Source organism: Nesoenas mayeri, assembly GCF_963082525.1.
Source record: "Nesoenas mayeri genome assembly, chromosome: 2".
In the NCBI taxonomy this organism is placed as follows: Eukaryota; Metazoa; Chordata; class Aves; order Columbiformes; family Columbidae; genus Nesoenas; species Nesoenas mayeri.
In genome coordinates this window covers 114,018,561-114,037,973 of record NC_137543.1, presented here as the reverse complement: position 1 = coordinate 114,037,973, position 19,413 = coordinate 114,018,561, and the positions used below count along the sequence as shown (strand labels likewise).

General features: G+C 40.2%; 1 protein-coding gene across 2 annotated transcripts in view; it reads right to left on the bottom strand.

The window, feature by feature from the left end:
* Positions 1 to 19,413, bottom strand: part of ELMO1 (engulfment and cell motility 1) — a 310,028-nt gene that overhangs the window by 15,477 nt on the left and 275,138 nt on the right. For both annotated transcript variants that reach the window (XM_080338933.1, XM_080338932.1), the window contains 3 exons: positions 15,789 to 15,952; positions 9,989 to 10,101; positions 1,890 to 1,997 (listed from right to left, as the gene is read on the bottom strand). In XM_080338933.1, the coding sequence (XP_080195059.1) occupies positions 1,890 to 1,997; positions 9,989 to 10,101; positions 15,789 to 15,952 (385 nt within the window). The remainder of the gene's footprint in view (positions 1 to 1,889; positions 1,998 to 9,988; positions 10,102 to 15,788; positions 15,953 to 19,413) is intronic.

Here is a 19,413-nt window from a genome sequence, read left to right as displayed (position 1 = left end):
GTTCAAGCTTGGCAAGGAGCATACAAAATGCCCTACGCCGCTTATATTGGTCTTGAATTTTCTTACCCAGCTATTCTCTTTCACCTGTTAACCTGCTCCCAAATGCTGACAATCTGATCATCATGATCATACCTTAATAGTTCAAAATTCAATACAAGTCTATCCAAAGAATACCAGAATATTTTTGGAAAATGTCTCTAAAATTCCCAAGCCAGTCTGGCCTGACATGTTTCAAACAATAGTGCCATGTTTTAATCTTGTATCTTGCAATATTCTCAAGTCTGTTTAATTAAACTCTAATGTGTGTGGCACTGTGGTAAATCTTATATCCTTCATTGACTGAAAACCTGAAATTGTTAGGAAATAACCATATCTTTCTCAAACTGCATCAGTATCTGCTCTGCCAGCAGGCATGCACAGAGAGGCACCAACATATGGGTCTGGCTCAGTGGTTTCCAAAGTAGGAGCCTTCTGTCCCCATGGGATTCTGCCATTCCCAAGTAGGCTCAAGAGCCTATGGAAAACGCAAATGCAGGATGAAGCTTGCAGGCAGGGTCAAGGGGCTGAGCATGGTATCATGCTCCAAGCAAACAAATCCGGGAACTGCTGGTGTCATAACTGTGCCTGCAGTTCAAGTGCGACCTTCATTCTTCTTCTGTCATTCTGATGCTACTGTTACATTCAAGGGCTATTTCTCTAAGACTCGTACAGAAAAAAAACCCAGCCTCTTCCAGTGCCAGTGCAGCAATGTGAGCCCCTGTCCTACATTCTGCCAAGACTGCAGTAAGAGCATGAAAAATCCTTGAGGCAATTTGTAAGGCAATGAAAATAAGGTAATGTGACTGTGAACTGCCACGGCTCCAGCATCAGACAGGCTCTCCCTCTTTTCCTCCCAGACACACTCATGAGATTTTAAAAAATGCTGCCTGGAGACAGGTTGGGGCAGCAAAAAAGAGAAACAATTCTTTGCTTTACTAATATACATGAAAATTTAAATCAATTATTTTCTCCTGTCATGATTTTCAGGCTGGAAAAATTTCCAGCTTCTGAAAAATTAGTCTTTCTGCCATTCCATGAAAGAAGTGGAGCTACCAATTGAAATACTTGTACAAGGATATCTAATTTGATAATGCCAAGAACGGCATATATTACTAATGGAAGTTCAGAAAAGAACAAAAGGAAACAATTCCTTATTCAGTGCTTGATTTCTTGAAGTCACTTTCTGGCGACAGAACTACATCGGTTATTATTTCCATTATCATAAAAACTTTCCCAGGATTGCATGCAGAAATTATCACAAGAATATGTTTTTTCTCAAGGGCTCCAAAAAAATCCTCATAAATCCCTTGGTAGGAGTTGTCACAGGGGCATGTCCTCTCCCAACTGGGTACACAGTAACTATGAAGTCCTTTCAATACAGTTCACAGCACTGTGACATCTCTAAGTCCACTCCCCATGATAATGACAAAGATCTCTCCCTTCCATGGATTTTTCCTCCAGTTACTAGACCATTTTCTACAGAAGAAACACCTGTCTCCACGGATAGGAAGTGCTTCTGGATATACCCAAGTATTTTTATTTGACATCTACAGTTAGACAAGCAACAAAAACAAACTGTGTTCCCCCCCATGAAAGGTATGTAATTTCCAAGCTGAATTAAATTATAAACTAATTGGAAGCTGAGCTCAATCCTCATACACACTTGCCAAAACCAGGAGAGCAGTGTTTGAATGCAGGACAAAACGTCCTCTGCTCTCTGTCTCCAGAGCTGTTGATAAAGTCTTGTGTTTGGACATTTGGACATCTGTAGTAGAGAAACTAACCACAAGTTACAAAGAGGAACTAGCATAAAAGAAGCAAAAGTAGCACAATCTTTGTGCATGACTTACATTTATCTTGCAATGAATCATGGGGGACTTCTCCCTGGGGACTTTCTTCCAAGTCTCCATAGTGCAAGACCTTGTGATTAGGTGAAAGTCGACAATACCAGAATTTGTCTGTTAAAATAAATGCATTAAACAAGGTAACTAACATGTCTTCATCAGCATTATCAATAGCATAGGAGAGAGCTTACTCAAACGCGACACTACAGGGAAGGACTGCCTGTTTTCTTTCAGAAGAAGGAGAGGAGTGTGTGGGGTGTATGGAAAGTAGGGCAGGGACTTTGCTGAGTAATTTTACTTGATCAAATGAAGCTAGCATCAATCTATTTTTTTTTTAATTGACTTAGTCACCGGCTCCAAAAATAAATACTATCAAGAAATAATTGACTTAGTTTTACATGATATTATATATCATCATGGACAGAAGACTGGCAAAATAACCGCTGCTTTGAGTGGCTAACTAATGTACCCATAAAAGCTTCATTTTTAGCACCCACTATGTGAAAATTAAGCCCTGCCAGCTGTCTTGTGTGGGACACACAAAACCTGATACATTTGAAACATCCCATACTTTATGAAAATTATGACTCATGTCTTTTTATAGACATGGGAGAACAGCTCCATATTTATGGAGGGACTGGACATAACAAACTAACAAAGATTTTAAAAGCAGATGTTAACTCCCTTGTCCTGCAGATAACTCAGTGCTTTGTGTGGTCACAAATATACACATGATAAGGGAGCCACATTACATATTGCATTTTAGCCCTTTCTAGGAGGTGTATATTTATACCTCCTGCCAACTCCTACTTTGCAGGATATAATTCCCCTTCACAATATTTGTTAAAATCTGTTCCTGTGAAGAACATGACCATTGCAGAGTCGGGCCACCACGCTGCCTAGCATGCAAGGGTGGTGCTTGCCAATTTCCTTTCTGAAATGGCGAGAACAAGGTTCCCCTTCCTTGTCAGAGCACTTTCTAGTTAATAAATAGACCACATAATGTCAAGCTGTCAAAAATACAAACTTGTTACATCCAAGCGATAAATCTCCAGAAGCTCAGAGAAAGGCTAGATGTTAAAATGCCAGTGGGAGTGGGAGGCAGAGGACTTCTCTGGCTCTGTGCTTCTCTTGTTGCTGGCAGTGCTGATGCTGTGGTGAGCAGCAGCCCAAGGGACAATTTAGGGGAAATGTTAGCACTGACACAGCCCCACGGTGCTGCAATCACTGGGAGTGAATAGAGCCACATGTCGGATGGAACGTCAGAGGAGCTGCAGAACCACCAGAGCCGGCATATGTGAGCTCGTTTGGGCTGTTAGCAAAGGAAGGACTCGTTGGCTCTGTTAATAAAATATTGGCTTCATGGACCCAACTTCTTTCTAGAAGACACTCTCCAGTCCCTTAGCCAGCCTTTTAAAATGCAACACAATAAAATACAGAGAAAGGTAATTCAGCTTTGAATGGCAAAAGTGGGCTTTCACGTGCCCTTTTAAATTACTTTGTCATGGTGGGTAAAAATGTTTTGGGGGAAAATCCTATGCATTTCAAACCACTTTCTGAGTGGTTTAGCAGAAAGATTTCAGAAGACCCTACAAACTGCTGGCAAAGGCTCAAAATGGCAATGGACAAGGTTCTGGTTATCTACCTCACAGGCATCACAATACTGAAAGATCTGTGGTGTAGATCCTGAGATTATGATTTTGTGATGCATACAAAAAGAGCTACTGAAATATAAGCATCCATGGACTGTAACCAATACAGACAATGATGTACAGGGTGAAGACGAAAACCCCACTTGCAAAGCTTTTGTAGGGATTTGAAACTAGAGCAAGCAGGGGCCCTCATTCAGTAAACTCTCATCTGTAGAGCGTACACGTGATCAACCCATTGTACAGTTTGTGTGCCTCAGAAGGACGTCTGAAACTTTCCTAGATTTGTAACATTTACAGGGAACTCTACCAGTACCAAAGCAAAATGTGATGCTGAAAAATTATACCCCATTGAATGTGATGGGAGATCATCACACCCCTCACTTACCTAAAGAAAAGCCTTTAGTAACTGTAGCAGGAGGCCTTCACATCCAGTTTTAACTACAACCTCATTGTTTGTTAGGCTGTACAAAGGAAAAACCTTTCCAACTCTAAGATTAAACCAATATTTTTTTCCTAATAAAAGCTAATATTGTCTTACAACCTTTTCAGTGATGTGGCCAGGAAGATGGTGTAATTGAAAAAAAAAAAAATACCATGTATTCCTTTCAATTTAGCACAAATGGGGCTGCTGTTGTTAGCAAGGGTTTGAAAAAGTTTGGCTCTTTAACCTCCTAAAAGTTATAGTGTTTCGGTAACATTGGTCTTGTTTCAATGCCCTACTCCAATAATAAAAGAGGGAAAAACCTTTCAGTGACAAAGTCATACTTCATTTTTTAGGAAGTTGTGGGTTTATGGGAAGCTGTGAAGGCTTAGGGAGCCTTTTACAGCAATTCTCCATAACCCGAGGTCAATTAAAGATCTAATAGCCATAAACTGAAGCTTGAGGCATGTCCAGCACAATTCTCCTGTGGGCTCACTAAGAATTGCTGCTGTGCCACAGCCTTGCTGTCAAGAGTAAAACCCGTAAATGAAACCTACAAATGGAACTAATGAGAGTTCCTCAGCCGCAGTCACTAAATAACTGCAGCAGCCAGGCTGAGGAGGGTGATCAGCACCTTTAGTGATGGGATCTAACTCTTGCTTTGGCAACCACCTCAGCCTTAACCAGCTGGGGTGTTTTTTTTTCAGCTATACATGAAGTTGCAAACAGTTATCAGACAATATCCTCTTTATGTGAGAACTCAGCACCCCAGAAGGGAACAGTTTTGACAGGATGAATGTTGTTTTACTGTAGTGCAGGTGCTGAACACAATTTTGTTGGAAAAGTAGCGTATAAAATAATGCTTCAGTCAAAAACTATATGAAATTGCTTGCACTGACAAAAAAGGTGAAGAAATCTTAAGTACAGAACAGCACATGGCAAGAGGCCAGCATCCACTTTCAGGTCTAAACAGATAAACAAATAATAACAAAAAAAAGCAGAAGAAAAAGCTCTTTTCTACCATGATTAGAAAGTGGTGCTTATAAAACAAAGAAAAACTACTTTCCAAACTCTCCAGAGCTCTTAAACCCAAGTCCGCAGAGCTGAAGTGCCACAAGTGGCTTTAAAGACAGGACAGACATTTCTCAATAGATGCTGTAGCTCACATCTGGCAGATCCACGTGTATGTGCACAGCTGGAGCGTGGCAACTGTCAGTTCAGGAAGGAGTGGAGTTTGTTCCGGTTTTAGTCTTATGAATTTGCCTCAAAGCCAAAGACTCTTCTAGGAGCTCAAATTCTTATTTTGTATCCAGTGTTATTACACCTGCCTCTGTAAAACTCTTCCTCAAAGCAAGCAGCTCTAGGGACAACAGTCACTAACCACAACAGCCTTTAGAGACGATGTCGGCTTGTGATTTCGTTGCAATTTTTGTACACGTCATTTATACTTTCCAGTGAGTGCTTATGTCTTTTAGCTCACTGACCACTGATGCAAGCGAATTAAGGTGCTAGAGATTCTTTGGGAAACATAATTAATCATTCTGGATTTTAACGTGAAAAAGTTTCAAACAAATTGGCCTGATCTTCAGATAATTGCTAGAGCAGTCAGTGGATTAAATGTATGGCAGCACGCTGTTAAAGATTATAGATGAGGTTAAAAAAAACCAAAACAAACAAATAACAAACTCAGGTACATTTTGTCTAGAAGAATAATATTCAAAACTATGACCAAATAGTATGGAAAAGAACATTTTGTTGATGGGCTACAGAGTGCTTGGCCATTCACACTGTGTTTCCAAGTGTATTAATGGCCAGTGACTCATATGCCCTTAACAATGCTATCTCAGGTAAAGAAATGTTGTGGTTAGTATGAAAGTGCCCTATAGTTAGAAACTGAGAAGAAAATAGCTCAGGTATGCACGGAACAAAGTCTGAGTACACAGTTTATCCCAAAATACGTTCTAGATTACTAAAAAAGTTTTTTTGTTCAAAGAAAAATCTTCCTTGTGGATTTACCAACAGGAACACACTTTAAATATCAGTGAAAAAACAGGAATTTGTGTAGATTTTAGATGCATGTACGTGGACTCTTTTTCTTTCATTGTATTGTCTTTCTCTAATACAACCGTAGTGACACATTTTCACTCTCACTGTTCTTAACTGCTCAGATCAAAGGCAGCAAGACCTGCAAATGACTGGCGAATAACTGACCTGTGGCAATGCTGGAGGCACATTTTTAACCAGCTCCTCTCAGCAAGTCATGCACACACAGAATATTATTTTTTTACAGGACTATGGAGATAGGGATGGAGTAGCAATAGCGAAGAGGTTTGGCAGAAAAAAGACCAAGTGTGTGTTCTTGTTCATATGTGTGAGTTACTTATCCTAGTAAGAGATAGAAAACCTGTCTTCACTTGATATTTTGTTTTAAATTAAGCTTGCTCTTTACAGGTTGCTTCCGCAGTACCATGTGTTTTTAATTCAATGGTGTGTATCACCAGGCTTTCCTTCCCTTTCAAAAATTACTGTTACAAAAACCTCATCTTTGGCTGCAAAACCATTTCAATAACACATAATTTCTCTATCATCTTTATGAAGCTAAAAGGGGAATTTATTTCCAAGAGAGCACCCAGCAACATAAACTACAAATGTACCGGATGACAGCATGAGAACTTTCTATTATCCTCGATAAAATGCCTTTATCTGCTACTTAGCTCTACTGGAAATAATAACTTTTGAGGGTGCAAAGTGCTTTGCAGGCTTTCGCTTTAGTCTTCTCCCCTTTCTTCTAGGAATTATCTAAGGAAGCAGAAACCTGTAGAGGTCTATCTGCCACCTGATGTCCACAGTCAAGGAACAAAGTGAGGTTGTTCAGAGCTTCATGATTTGCTGTTGAACAATGACCAGAAGGGCAAGCTAGATTTTGCTATTTCATTTCCAGCTGATTAAGAATGCTTAATAAAACAGGAGTTAGTGCTGCAGTTCTCCTCTGAAACTTTGCAAGGGAAAGGCCATGTAGTCCTTGAAAGTGCTAAGGATCCTGCTGGGACAACAAGGGTGTTTCTGAATTTCAGGTACAGAGAGATCTTGCTGATATCGCTGAAAAACAAAAGGCAGAGATCTGACTACAGATACCTCACAGTTTAATCTTCAGCAGCCTTTCAATGATTCACCTGTTGGATTGGAGGATTTCCAATGCCAGGTATATATGAAAGTGTTTCGCCTGTTCTCAAAAGGCTGTAAGAGGCTGTAAACATCCTGCTCATTTTTTTGTAAGTTAGTTTTTTCAACTTCCTGTGACTAATCATGTGTGTCCTACCACATGTTCAAACAACAGTCTTAGCAGAAGTTTGCTCTGGAGTCTTTAATCATGGGATAATGCCTGATAATTATTTTTTAAATTGGCAATTTAATGCTTTCAGCTTCTCCTGTGTAGGGCATGTTCAGGTAATCTGTAGATTTACAACATTTGTTCCAGGATTGTCTCGAGGGAAAAAAAGAATCATAGGAAAGGTAAAAGAAGCAATATGCATACTAAAGCAAAACACCTACCTGATCTTACTACTCTTACAAGTGGGTTGCCACATAACAGGCAAATTGTGATGCCTCAGAGTAGTATTCTATTCTATTCTATTCTATTCTATTCTATTCTATTCTATTCTATTCTATTCTATTCTATTCTATTCTATTCTATTCTATCCTATCCCATCCCATCCCATCCCATCCCATCCCATCCCATCCCATCCCATCCCATCCCATCCCATCCCGCATTTCTATGGACAAGGCTCCTCTCACAGCCCTGGTAATGCTCCGTGGCAGGTGAATTCAGTTGGAGCAGCAGGCAGAGGACGGGGCTCCTGAACCGCCAGTAGTGCAGGGCAAAGGTACATGGAAGTAGGTTGGAGGAGAGGAGATGGGGGGGGTGGATTAAGGCTAACAGAAGACACACTCAGGAATTTGGGACTTGTACTATTTTTATCAGGACATTCAGATGAACTGTCTGAAAGCTTGATTGTCCTGATGTTTAGTATCACTAGCAAAATCTCTGGTCCTGCATTCACTTAATCTCCTAGTTCTTGACACGACAGCCATGGTCTTACAGCTTGGTCTGCCTGGGGTATGGAAGATCCTGAAGGACGAAGACGGATTTCAAGACAGCTTGTTCTGCTTTGTGCCAGCTGCTATTTGGACTGTGCCAGGCACTGCACATACCTAAAAAAAGATCCCAATTGAATGGCTAATATGCCAAACATACTTGTGTCTACAAACAATGCTTTCGTTCTTCATTAGATTGCACAGTGTTAGACCTTACTGAGTTTAGTCTTGGTGGCCTCACACATCATCATCTTTTGTAATGGTTGAGTCTCCTCCCTCCTTTTCAGGGAATACAGTGAGTCTAATGTAAACCACACACAACTCTTAAAGGCATGCGGAAACATGTCCTTCTAAATGGGCTTGTATCTGACAAAACCCAATATATTTCAGAGAAGATCACGTTCTTTGAGGCACTGTCACATGCTTTATTCATTTCCAAAGAAGAGTGAATTTTTTGGCCCTGTATAAATATTGCATCGAAGTAATTAATCTAGTGGCTTATACAATTCACTCCAAGGTGTGATATATAGCAACCTTCTCAACTGTAGACCAGAATATCACATTGTGTTGGGTTTTTTTAATATATTTTTTTTTAACTTCAACTGCACTCACATAAGTTGAACTAATTTATATCCCCTAAGGCTTCTGATCCTATAAATCATGAACTAACAACCGTTTAAGGTAAAATAAACAGTCTATCTTCCTCTTGGAGATCTGCCAAAGAAGAACATTTGCCACAAAACCTGGTCGTTCCTAGAATTTCAGTCATTCGGATTAAAGCTCTGAAAGGAATAAAATAAACAACCCTCACTACTGACAGCCAAACCAAATGATGCATTACTTTAGCTACTTTTACTCTGTAAATACACTGCTACAGGGAAAACAGGTATCATGCCTCCCTACAAAATCTGTATAGAAAGTCACAGTGGAATATTAATACTTTTCCCCCAAATTCTGTGCAGTGCTTCATAGGTGTTTGTAGGCTTGACAGAGAGGATGTAAAGCTGCATCAAATTTTTCTGCAACTCAACCCTTCCATAAAGGCTTTGAAATTTTCCAAAATATTCTCCCTACATTACAGAAACTTGCCTCCTTGTTTCTAAGGCAGGAGACATTGCAGGAATACTTCTCACTGTGAAGAAAGCAGTTTTCCCCAATTGATCTGAAGGTCTCAAATATTGATCTTTGTCAGTTCTTACTCTTAGCTTTTTAACTTTCTAATTTGCATTGTATTTACAGCAGAAAACAAATGGCAATATGAATTCTCACAAAATGAGGGTTTTAAAGGGAAATTTTTAGATACAACTTCTAATAAATCTCCTGAATTTACACTATGTCCCCGTTATTTTGTCTGGAAAAAAAAAGTGTGCCTCTCTGAGGGGAAAAGAACCATACAGTTTGACTGTATAAAATGAGCTGTAAATCTAGCACTGAGCAATGACTCATATGATTGGGAAAATAATTTTCTCATGTCAATCAAGCACTCATCTGAAGGTACACAAATTACTGATCTAAGTGCTTTTTAAAAGTATATTTAAACACCATAATATATTTAATTTATATGGTAATATAAGACAAAAAACCAAGCACAGGCAGTACTAGATGGAGGGGTGCAGAATGAGCTCACACATATATAAAGGTGGTCCAAGTCTGAGAGACAGAAATTCTGGCTATGCCAAGTTTCATGTGCCACTCCTGCAGAGATTTTATTTTGAGATGAACAAGAAGCCTGGACATCCAGGCAGAAATCAAAATACTCAGCTGAGAGTGCACAACTGCTGCTTGAGATTTTTGTCAAATGCTGGACTTGTTCCAGATGATCTGTGTGATGAGGCCAAAACCAGACAGCACTACAACCAAGGATCTTGCCAGTAGTACACCTTAACTTTTAGACAAAAGTGACAATAAGAAGCCAGACTAAGCAGTCTGAGCTGTACCTTGCCGACGTCGACTGTTGAGTTTCCTAAAGCAGGTGCCCTCCACAAGCCGATTGAGACGTTGCTGCTTGATTAGTTCTAAGATCTCAGGCTGAATCTTCTCTTTCAGTTCCCTTGGGAAGAGAGAAAGTAGGCATTTGTCAAACTCAATCAGACCATCCTCTTTCCTCTCAGACACTCTCACAAGGTGCTTCTGTAAGGAGTTCGAAGGGGATAACAGTCACAGGCAGCCCCAGCTCAGAATCTACTCTGCTCCAGAAAAGAAACCCCTTGTTCTTATAACACGGAATGGCAGTCAGGATATCTTGGTTGTAGACATGTCCCTGCTACACCATTGGTGTATGACTCAGGCAAGTCACTTATTTGTTTCTTACTTTACTCAGCTAAAAATAATGCTTGCTATAATATATGAACAAGGTTTTTCTGCGGCTAATAATGCTCTTTCATCACAGGAACACTGTGAAACTTATTTGAGGGTCTGTCACATTTTGTTGCACGATCCTCTTCTGGTATAATTTACTAGCATTATTATTTAGGACAACACTAGAAGGCAAAAACACATTTTGAAACAATGATAAAAAATGGCAAACCATACTAATGAGCTAAAATAATCACCAGCACTATACACTTGTTCTTAATTCCATGCCATTCAATTAACTGATCATCAGAATTTCGTGGAAGACTAACCCCTGACTAGGGATTGCTCAAGGACCAAACTTCACCCTTGTGCAGGAGTGCAGAAACCTACAGTACTTTTAGAAATAATACTATACATCCTTCAGAAAATTCTTTTTCTATATCCTACTTGGATAAGAGTTCAACATGTCAAGAACTAGACAGAAAACGTATGCACATAATATTTAAAGTTTTATTTCATACACTATCACATGGATTCACAGATGTCTAAATTCATCAGTTATATCCTCACTTAGATTCATTAAATATACATAAAAGACAGGTTTAAACATCAACTCGACAGCAAGCCTAGTAAGATTAAAAAATAACTGAATGTGTAGAGGATTTATAAAATATGAAGTATTTCAGAACCGTAATTTTGTATTGCTGTGCACATTAGGTAATATCAAAAATCATTCTGTCTGGCAGTCTGCTCTAGCAATTGTCATCAAAAGGAAGCAAAGCTGTGGTATCCCATAGAGACAACAAAAATTTCTCTCCTCCTCAAAACTTAGGGAACCCAATCTCTGCTGATTTCCATGTTCATTTACATCCTCTACCTTTGATCTGCCAGATCCCCACTGAAACAACTGGAAGTCCTCTGCTAGAAACATCAGGCCTTTAAACACATATGCCATCTTTCCCCCAGGTATTAACAGAATGGTTGAGAGTTCTTGATGCATTACCCACTGCATATTTACAAGCTGTGAAAATCTAGCTGGTCAAACATCAAGGAAGCATTGTAACTATAGAAACAGTCCACCATTTGGAAATGTATTACTAGTCCTTTAGGATAATTTTCAAGAGCTCTTGTTTTCTCATTGGGAACTAATATATGAATATGCTGAATGATTAAATACTGTGATCAAAAGAATTTTGCACTTGAATAAAACTCTTGCCTTTACTAAGCTGATGAGTTTCCCCAGTCTCCAGGTAAGAGCTCGGAGCAGGAGCTGAAGAGAAAATTGTTAAAACACAGTGTGGATTACTCAGCTTTCCAGGCTGCGGTCTAAATCTCCAGCTGGACTGATTTCAAACATTCAAGACTGGTATAAACATTGGCTTGATATTTAGGTAGTTTAACTGGATGGTTATCATAAAATAGGTGTTAAAGATATCATAACATCACAGTTGTGAGACACTGCTGAAAAAAACAAAAATGAATGGGTCACCCAGCACATTAACATCTGACTGCTCATAGTATTCCCTCTTGCATCCTCCAAAGCCCCATCTGCCATTTACAAACCAGAGGAAGAGAATGATTTTTAACCAATCCAAAAATAAATACGTAATCCTCTCTGAAGTACTTCACTGTCTCAGGCTAACTTTCCATAGGAGGAGAGGAGGCAGGACAGAAGGGACACTTTCTCCCTCTTTGCTGATGTGCTGGAGTCCTCCTACATATTTGAGCATATTGGCTTTCAAAACTGTGAAGCTGAGAGGTAGAACTCTCTTCTGCTTACAGTTCTCATATTTGAACATTCAGAGGTTGTGGAGACAACTCATTAATCCTCAGAGAAAGTCTTCAGTGATACCTCATAAGTCCATCCATCCCTTGTCATGGTCACCTGCACTTACTGTCCTCAGCAACTTATGCCAACACATGGTTACTCTGACTTGTATGGTTTTCAGCTGGTTTTCAGATACCATGGCTCCAGACACATTTTTGCAAGGTGATCCTGCCATTTAGTGCTCCTCACTGTCAGGGTTTCTGTTCCAGCACTTCAAGGTGACAGAAATGGTGCAAAACAATCAAACCATGGCATGCAGTTGTACAAAAGATGTGCCTATTTGAATCTTTATATTTCCTTTAGAAAGCTATCTGAAGGCAAGGGAGTTCAGTTCTTTGGGGTCAGTGTCTAAAGAGAGAAGGTTTAGGAAAAAAGAAATGTCTGCACAAGAAATAAGGACTCCTGTCTAATTTTAAAATCAATCAGGAACAATGAGCTAAGGAAAATCATAAATGCAAATACATTTAGTGAAAATTTTATTTATTGTCCTTCAGATGACAGCGGCTTAACAGTTTGTGCCTTGTGAAGAGAGAACAAACTTGGAAACTCTGAGGAGACAGTAGCTTTAAAAATTGCTTTTAGTTTCCTACTGTGTTCCTGTCATGTAAGAATGGCAAAAGTTAGTGGGCTAGTAAGACAGAAGGGTTGAGGGAACCACCCAGTAATCTATATGATAGCTAATTTTCTGATTTCACTGGTTGTGGCAGTATAGGCAATACTGATATCAGTTACCTGTTTTACAATAATAGACCTGAACTGTTGGCAAATCTGAAAACCACCGAAACTATCTTTAAATTATTCAAATTATACTAGTTCTTCTTCAGCACTAGTTATATCTGTCCCCAGCTTTTACCTTTCCAGCTTACAATTAAGACTCTTTCTTGTTAGCTGTTTTCCTTCCAGGACTGGGCATATTACAGACATTTAAATCATTACAACACAATAGAAGAGTAATCTCAGAACTGCTTTCATGTGTGTTGTCCTTTTATCTTTCTGGCTTGCATCTATGCCCTCTCTCTATCACTTCAGGCATTCAGAGCAGGCATTAGTGACTCCTTCTAAGATTGCAGAGAAATCTGTAAGATAAAAAGGCGAAAAGCATCCACATCCCTCTCTCTGTTTCCCTCCATGTTGTTGATTTTCACACAGATGTTACTTAGCAATGGCTCCTTACCTGACATTAACTCTCCTTTAACCAGCAAGTGTCCACTTTGACATTGGATCTTTACTCAATATTAACTCATCTCTGTTGCCATTTAGTGTGTCAATGAGATCTCTAGTCCTCTACGGACCCACAGGATTCCTAGACAACTTATTCCACAGCTATTCAAAATGAACCAGTGATACTTTATAATTTCATTGAGGAATGGCAGTTTGGACAATCGGTAATGATCTCAGAATCTCAAATTGATTCTGTTCCAAAGGACTTTTTATTTTCCCTAATCAAAAGTGGACATTGAAAAAAACATCTCACACGATACAACGATGCTCATATCAAAGAAACAACTAATCCTTGCAAAACAAGGTGGTTGTAGTTATGAGGATCTAAGGCAACATTTTCCAGCTTACATGCAAATCCAACTCAACTGAAGCTTCTCTCACTTGAAAACTTAAAACTTCAGTGCTTCATACAATCAATAGCAGAAGAAAGACTTCTACCATGTTCAAGGTAAGAAAAAACACTATCTGATTGCCCTATCCTCATACAGAATTAAACACGGCATGCTGAGTTCACATTCACTGTTGTGTGCAATCTCTTTTAGCGTATCTGCAAGGCTTCAAAATACCACAACTGCTCTCTTCACTCACAGTCCTTTCCCTACAATGAGGCCATGATTCTGTACTTTTATCAGTTGTGCCATCTATGCAACATGAGAGAGTTCAGTACAGGGAATCAAATCAAAGGGGAAAATGAAAGAACCATTTCTTTTCACAGTCAAGAATAAGTGATCATGGTTGCAATCAAAATGCAAATGCATGGAGTTAAATCTCTGCAAATGCAGTTGTGATTGCTTAAACACCTTATTGATTTACTTAGCCTTTATAGCCTTTAGGCTTAGCCTTTGTCCTGAATCTGAAATGAGTCTCTGGTAACACTTCAGTTCCTTTTAACTATTTGTGTTGGCTGTTTCAGTCACTCCAGGATGAAGAAGGAGACTCCGCACTGTGGCAGCGACTCACCAGAGTGATACTGGAAATAAAGAGCTTGCAGAGGGCACTGGCAAGTTTCACGAGGTCAGATGATGGTGCAAGAGAATATAAATAGTTGATCTGTATCATACTTGAGTTGATTCATAGGAAAAGCAGGGAAAATGAGAAGCTTTGGCAACAAGCTTTGCAGTACTGAGCAGCTTTGAACCACTACACGTTGCAGGGGATTGGCAAGGGATTTCTGAGCGGTGTAATGATGCAAAACTGACTGGAAACTTTTGTAGCTTTTTAACTGATGTATTACTATGAGTGACATGAGTTCTAATTGGGCATTAGATCCTATCCTCTAATACACTGAAAACATAAAAGAAGCACTCCCCCTTTGATCCACATTGGTATGATTAAAATTTAAGTGTGTAATTCTACTTAGCTTACGCTTCTGCTGTTGCTCTGCTGCCCCTGGAGGAATGTGTCCCCAGAGATTGTACTTAGGTATCTGTATTCCTTAGAAACAAATCAAAATCAGCATCCTGCTTCTGAATCCTGAAATGCTCTGGTCCAAACCCCTCTCTATACCTTTGTCTTGAAAAGGAGCTTTGGAAAATCACAAGCCATTCCATTTGAAACATTCATTACATTTCAGCTGATGCTTCCAGAGTCCTCACCACTTCTCTGTTGATCTCAAAAGGTTCTTGCTATTCTCAGCACATCATTTGTGTACCACGGAGTCTGCAATCTGTCCTGTGCCATCAGTTCAGCCACAAGCCCAGACTTGGTTCAGAGCCAAGTACAGCTTCCATTTTTCATATAACAGAACAAAGGGTGTTCCGAGAATTGGGAAGGAGCTATGGTGGTAATATTAGCATCTGATACTTTGCAGTAAACAACGAGGAAATGAGAATCCCATTGGCTGGCTGCCAGAATGTTTTATCATTTACAAATAACTGACTGCTTGTCATTAAGACCTAAGATAATGCTGTAAACAAAGACAGTCATATAAAACACCACCCTTTTGTGGAGCTAGTGTGTACTGGCTCCTCTTCTTACAGGCTTCTCTCCCTGCCTTGCTCAGAGAAGTGAACTGGAATTTTTAAAGACCCTTGGACAGAGAACAAATATGTTTTTTTGTTTTAAGACACCAAAATATTTTTTGTTTTAAGCACCAAAACCAGGTTCACAATCATGCAAAGCTAGGAAATATCAAAGCATTGTTTCATATCAGTAAGCCATGTGAGACCCTGCAGGGATTTGCTGAATCTGGTTTAACTGAACTAAAAGAACAAGTTATGATTCCCAGCAGAAGAAAAGATAATGCATTTCAAGCAGATGCCACGCTACTGCTTTTGAGCACAGCTCCCTGGACAGCTTTCCTCCTTGTTTTTCCCCATAAAAGCCACAAATGTCATTCACATTTGTTAATCCTTCCACAGAAAAATGAATGGGGACAAAAAGACAGTACTTACAGAATGGGACGAGACTGGAAATCTTCCTGGTTCATTCTTTCAGACTGGCGTATTTTCAGTATTTCTGTGTAACTGAGATTCTGAAGTTTGCTCTTGAACTGATCCAGAGAGCTAGGCTTGGTAGTGAGTGCTCTCATTATCTGTTCTTTCACTACCTGCATTACCTGTGGTTGACAAGGAGAGAAAAAGAAAACCTGTGTTAACACTTCATGTGTTTTTGTTTCAAATCTTATTCTGGGTCACAGTAAGGTTTCTAGGTGTAGAAGATGATTAGTACTATGTGATCTCAAGACAATTTTTCAGTAGCATAACCAGAAAATAAGCCAACTTCTGTCAAGGCATCACAGCTTGTAGTAAAAGCTCATCTGCTCTGCAACAAGAAAAAAATCGGGGTAGGGGGAAGTGGTGGGGAGGGTGTAATTTACTGCTTGGCTGGCTCCCTAGACAGCTAAATTACAGTTGCTGGTTACAGGACATTAAGTTCCACTCTGTCTGTGGTTTGTGTGCCTGTGGCAGCAGTAGTGTGGTTCTTCTGCATTCTGAGCTGAGGTGATGCTCCTGTCACGTCGGGCACAGGCACACATACACCACTGGACTCACAGAATCACAGAATGTCCTGAGTTGGAAGGGATCCACAAGGATCATCGAGTCCAACTCCTGTCCCTGCATACGACAACCCCAAAATTCACACCATGTGTCTGAGGGCATTGTCCAGTCTCTTCTTGAACATTGTCAGGCTTGGGACCGTGACACCTCCCTGGGGACCCTGTTCCAGTGCTGCACCACCCTCTGGCGGAAGAACCTTTCCCTAATGTCCAACCTAAACCTCCCCTTGGCACATCTGACTCGTTATAGCAGAAAAAATCTAAGAAGTTCTAAGTAGATTACCAAGAGCACAGATGCACATCCTCACTTCTGCCAGCTCAACTCAGGTGAAGTGCACAAGACACAGGGGCCAGACTAAGTGCCCACAAGAGAGACTGGAGAGAGTTTTTCAGGTCTTAGAGATGCTCTCCTGATCAGAAAGCAGTAGCACAAAGCTGCTAACTGTGGCCCATTGCTTCCCTTGCTCCTTATGCCCAGAGGTGATGGATGCATACTGAAACACAGAATGTTCCCCTCTGTACATCAGGAAGCACTTTTTCACTGTGAGAGTGACCAAGCACTGGCACAGGATGCCCAGGGAGGCTGCAGAGTCTCCATCCTCGGAGGTACTCAAAAGCCACCTGGACATGAACCTGGGGAACTGGCTCTAGATGATCCTGCTTGAGCAGGGAGGTTGGACCAGATGACCTCCAGAGGTCCCTTCCAACCTCAACCACTCTGTGATTCTGTGAGAGCCTTATGCTGCAGGGACATTATGGCCATATAAAGTGAAGGAAAGAAAACTTACTAAAAGAGATCATTAGTCAGGAGAGACAGAGAGAGAGAGGTCAGTTTGCCTTGGATATTACATGATTGCTTTTGAAGCAATGCCATAAACAATGCAAACTGAAAAATGAGAATGAAGGACGGCTGGGCAACTGCCATCTATCTGCATATTAATTATTTTATCAGGAGAAAACTGCTGAGACAGTTAACTAAAGGGAATTGCTTGGCTCTAGTTCAAATAAATACATATCACAGATTACTGTCTGCCTCTCCACAATCCTAGACTCTTTTCTTGGTGCTGGTGCAAATCACACACTTTGAAATATTTATCTCATGCTGTGCTTAAGTTGGCTGAAAAAACAATTTATCAGACTTAGAAAGGCCCATCCCACCTAAATCTAACAGCTAAAAACCACTAGGAAATGGTAACACCCCCTGGTATCAAAGCAGGTGTGACAGAAATTAACTGCTACTCAAACAAAGGGCAAAAGCTTTTTCTGCACTGTTAATTTTCCTTTATTATTTCATCTTCACTATGTATCTTAAAACAGAAACTCAGTCCCTTACAGGTTCCCTAATCCTTCTGAAAATCTCTCTTTTCACATGAATTTCACTGCTTCACATGTGTTGCCTTAGTCTTCTATACCTTATTGCCTGCACCATGTTTTCTATATTTGCTTCCCGAGACGTCACTTCTTTCTAAGATGTGATCTAAGCACTCATTTTAGCTGTGTCCAGCAGGTGAAACTAAGCAATTAAAGAACTGAAGATAATCTTCTTCCTTAGAGCAGGGACTACACCCATCCCAGAGATCTAATTCTGGAGAAGCAAGATGCTTCTCCTGAAGGTGTTGGCTCAGGTGGACAGCAAATGCCTTCACCATATTTCCACCCCCTGAATGAGGCAGCCGACTTACAATCACTCGGCTGGGGCCTTGCTTTGAATGCATCCTTGTAGTTAAGATCCTGCTCTTGGTAAATCTTGCAAATCTGGCCCAGCAAAGCTTGAGCTCCATTCCATCCACTCCCACAAATCTAATAGGTACGTTGCTATGTATTTGAGGAAGTCTTCTAAAACTTAGTTCAACAGTAAAAAGCAACGTTAAATTCTGTACTCTATGCCTGTGTACTCTTCATCCTGTATCCAGAAGCATTTGGTTTTAGATGGTGGCCATGTGCAGCTAAATTCCTCTGAAGAGTGATTTAGCTGGTCTGCCAGTGGGAATCAGCTAGTTCCCCATCTGAAAGACAAACTCCTTACTGCCATCTGACTGCTTAGAGGGATAAACGCCTCCTTGACAGCATTTAGAGTGTGCTCACTCGATCATGCCAGTCCAAGTAAGAAACATGCTGTCACACCTTGGAAACGACAAACTGGAAAGCCAAACAACCATACAACCTCAACACTAATGGATCATGCCCAACAAGGCGAGTGGCACACTCTGACTGACTTCATTTGGTCTTGGTTTAAGACCTGAAAGGGCTTAGGAAATATTATGAAGGAAACGCCCCCAAAGGAATAGTGGGAAAAAATTCGGCAGACAATCCTAGGGACAAATTTGATGTTTAAAAATACCTTCTGTCTTCCTCTTTCTGCCTTCTTGACAATGACTACTTATCACTGCTAATTAATTTTAACTTACATTTTATATATTTTTATGTTATTAATAAGGACTGATTATTATTAACTACCAGGAATGGAGAAGAGGGGAGAGACTGGAAACTAACCTTGCCCATCGAAAACATTTTCAACTATTGGTGCATTCTAACACTACTGTGTGGGCTCCCAGCAAACTGGGCTTAACTTTCACCCTCACAGAGAACGTAACATTCAGCTGCTGGCTTCACTTCTGCTTTCTCAGGCCCACTGAGAAATTGTGCCAGACTACTTTGTTGCGTGTGGTTTTACAGCCAGCCTGCAGTCATCATTTCTGCAGTATCATTCAAAAGAAGCATGCAAAACCAGGGAGATTAATTCAAACATGTAAGCCCCATTACCACTCATGGGATCAAATTCCCTGGCCATTATTAGAAAGCAACAAATTACTGCGATTTCAAACAGACAGGCGTAGTAAAACTGTTAAACTAACCATACTACAGTACTTTATTAACTATCACTATGATATTACTTTGATTTTTCAGCACTAAACCAGATTTGTCCTGGCGTTGCTCATGCATGCCTGCAGTTTCAGTTTCATGCATTCATCCAAATATCTCTACAGATCTGGTTTTGTGTTGCTCACATATAGGTTCAG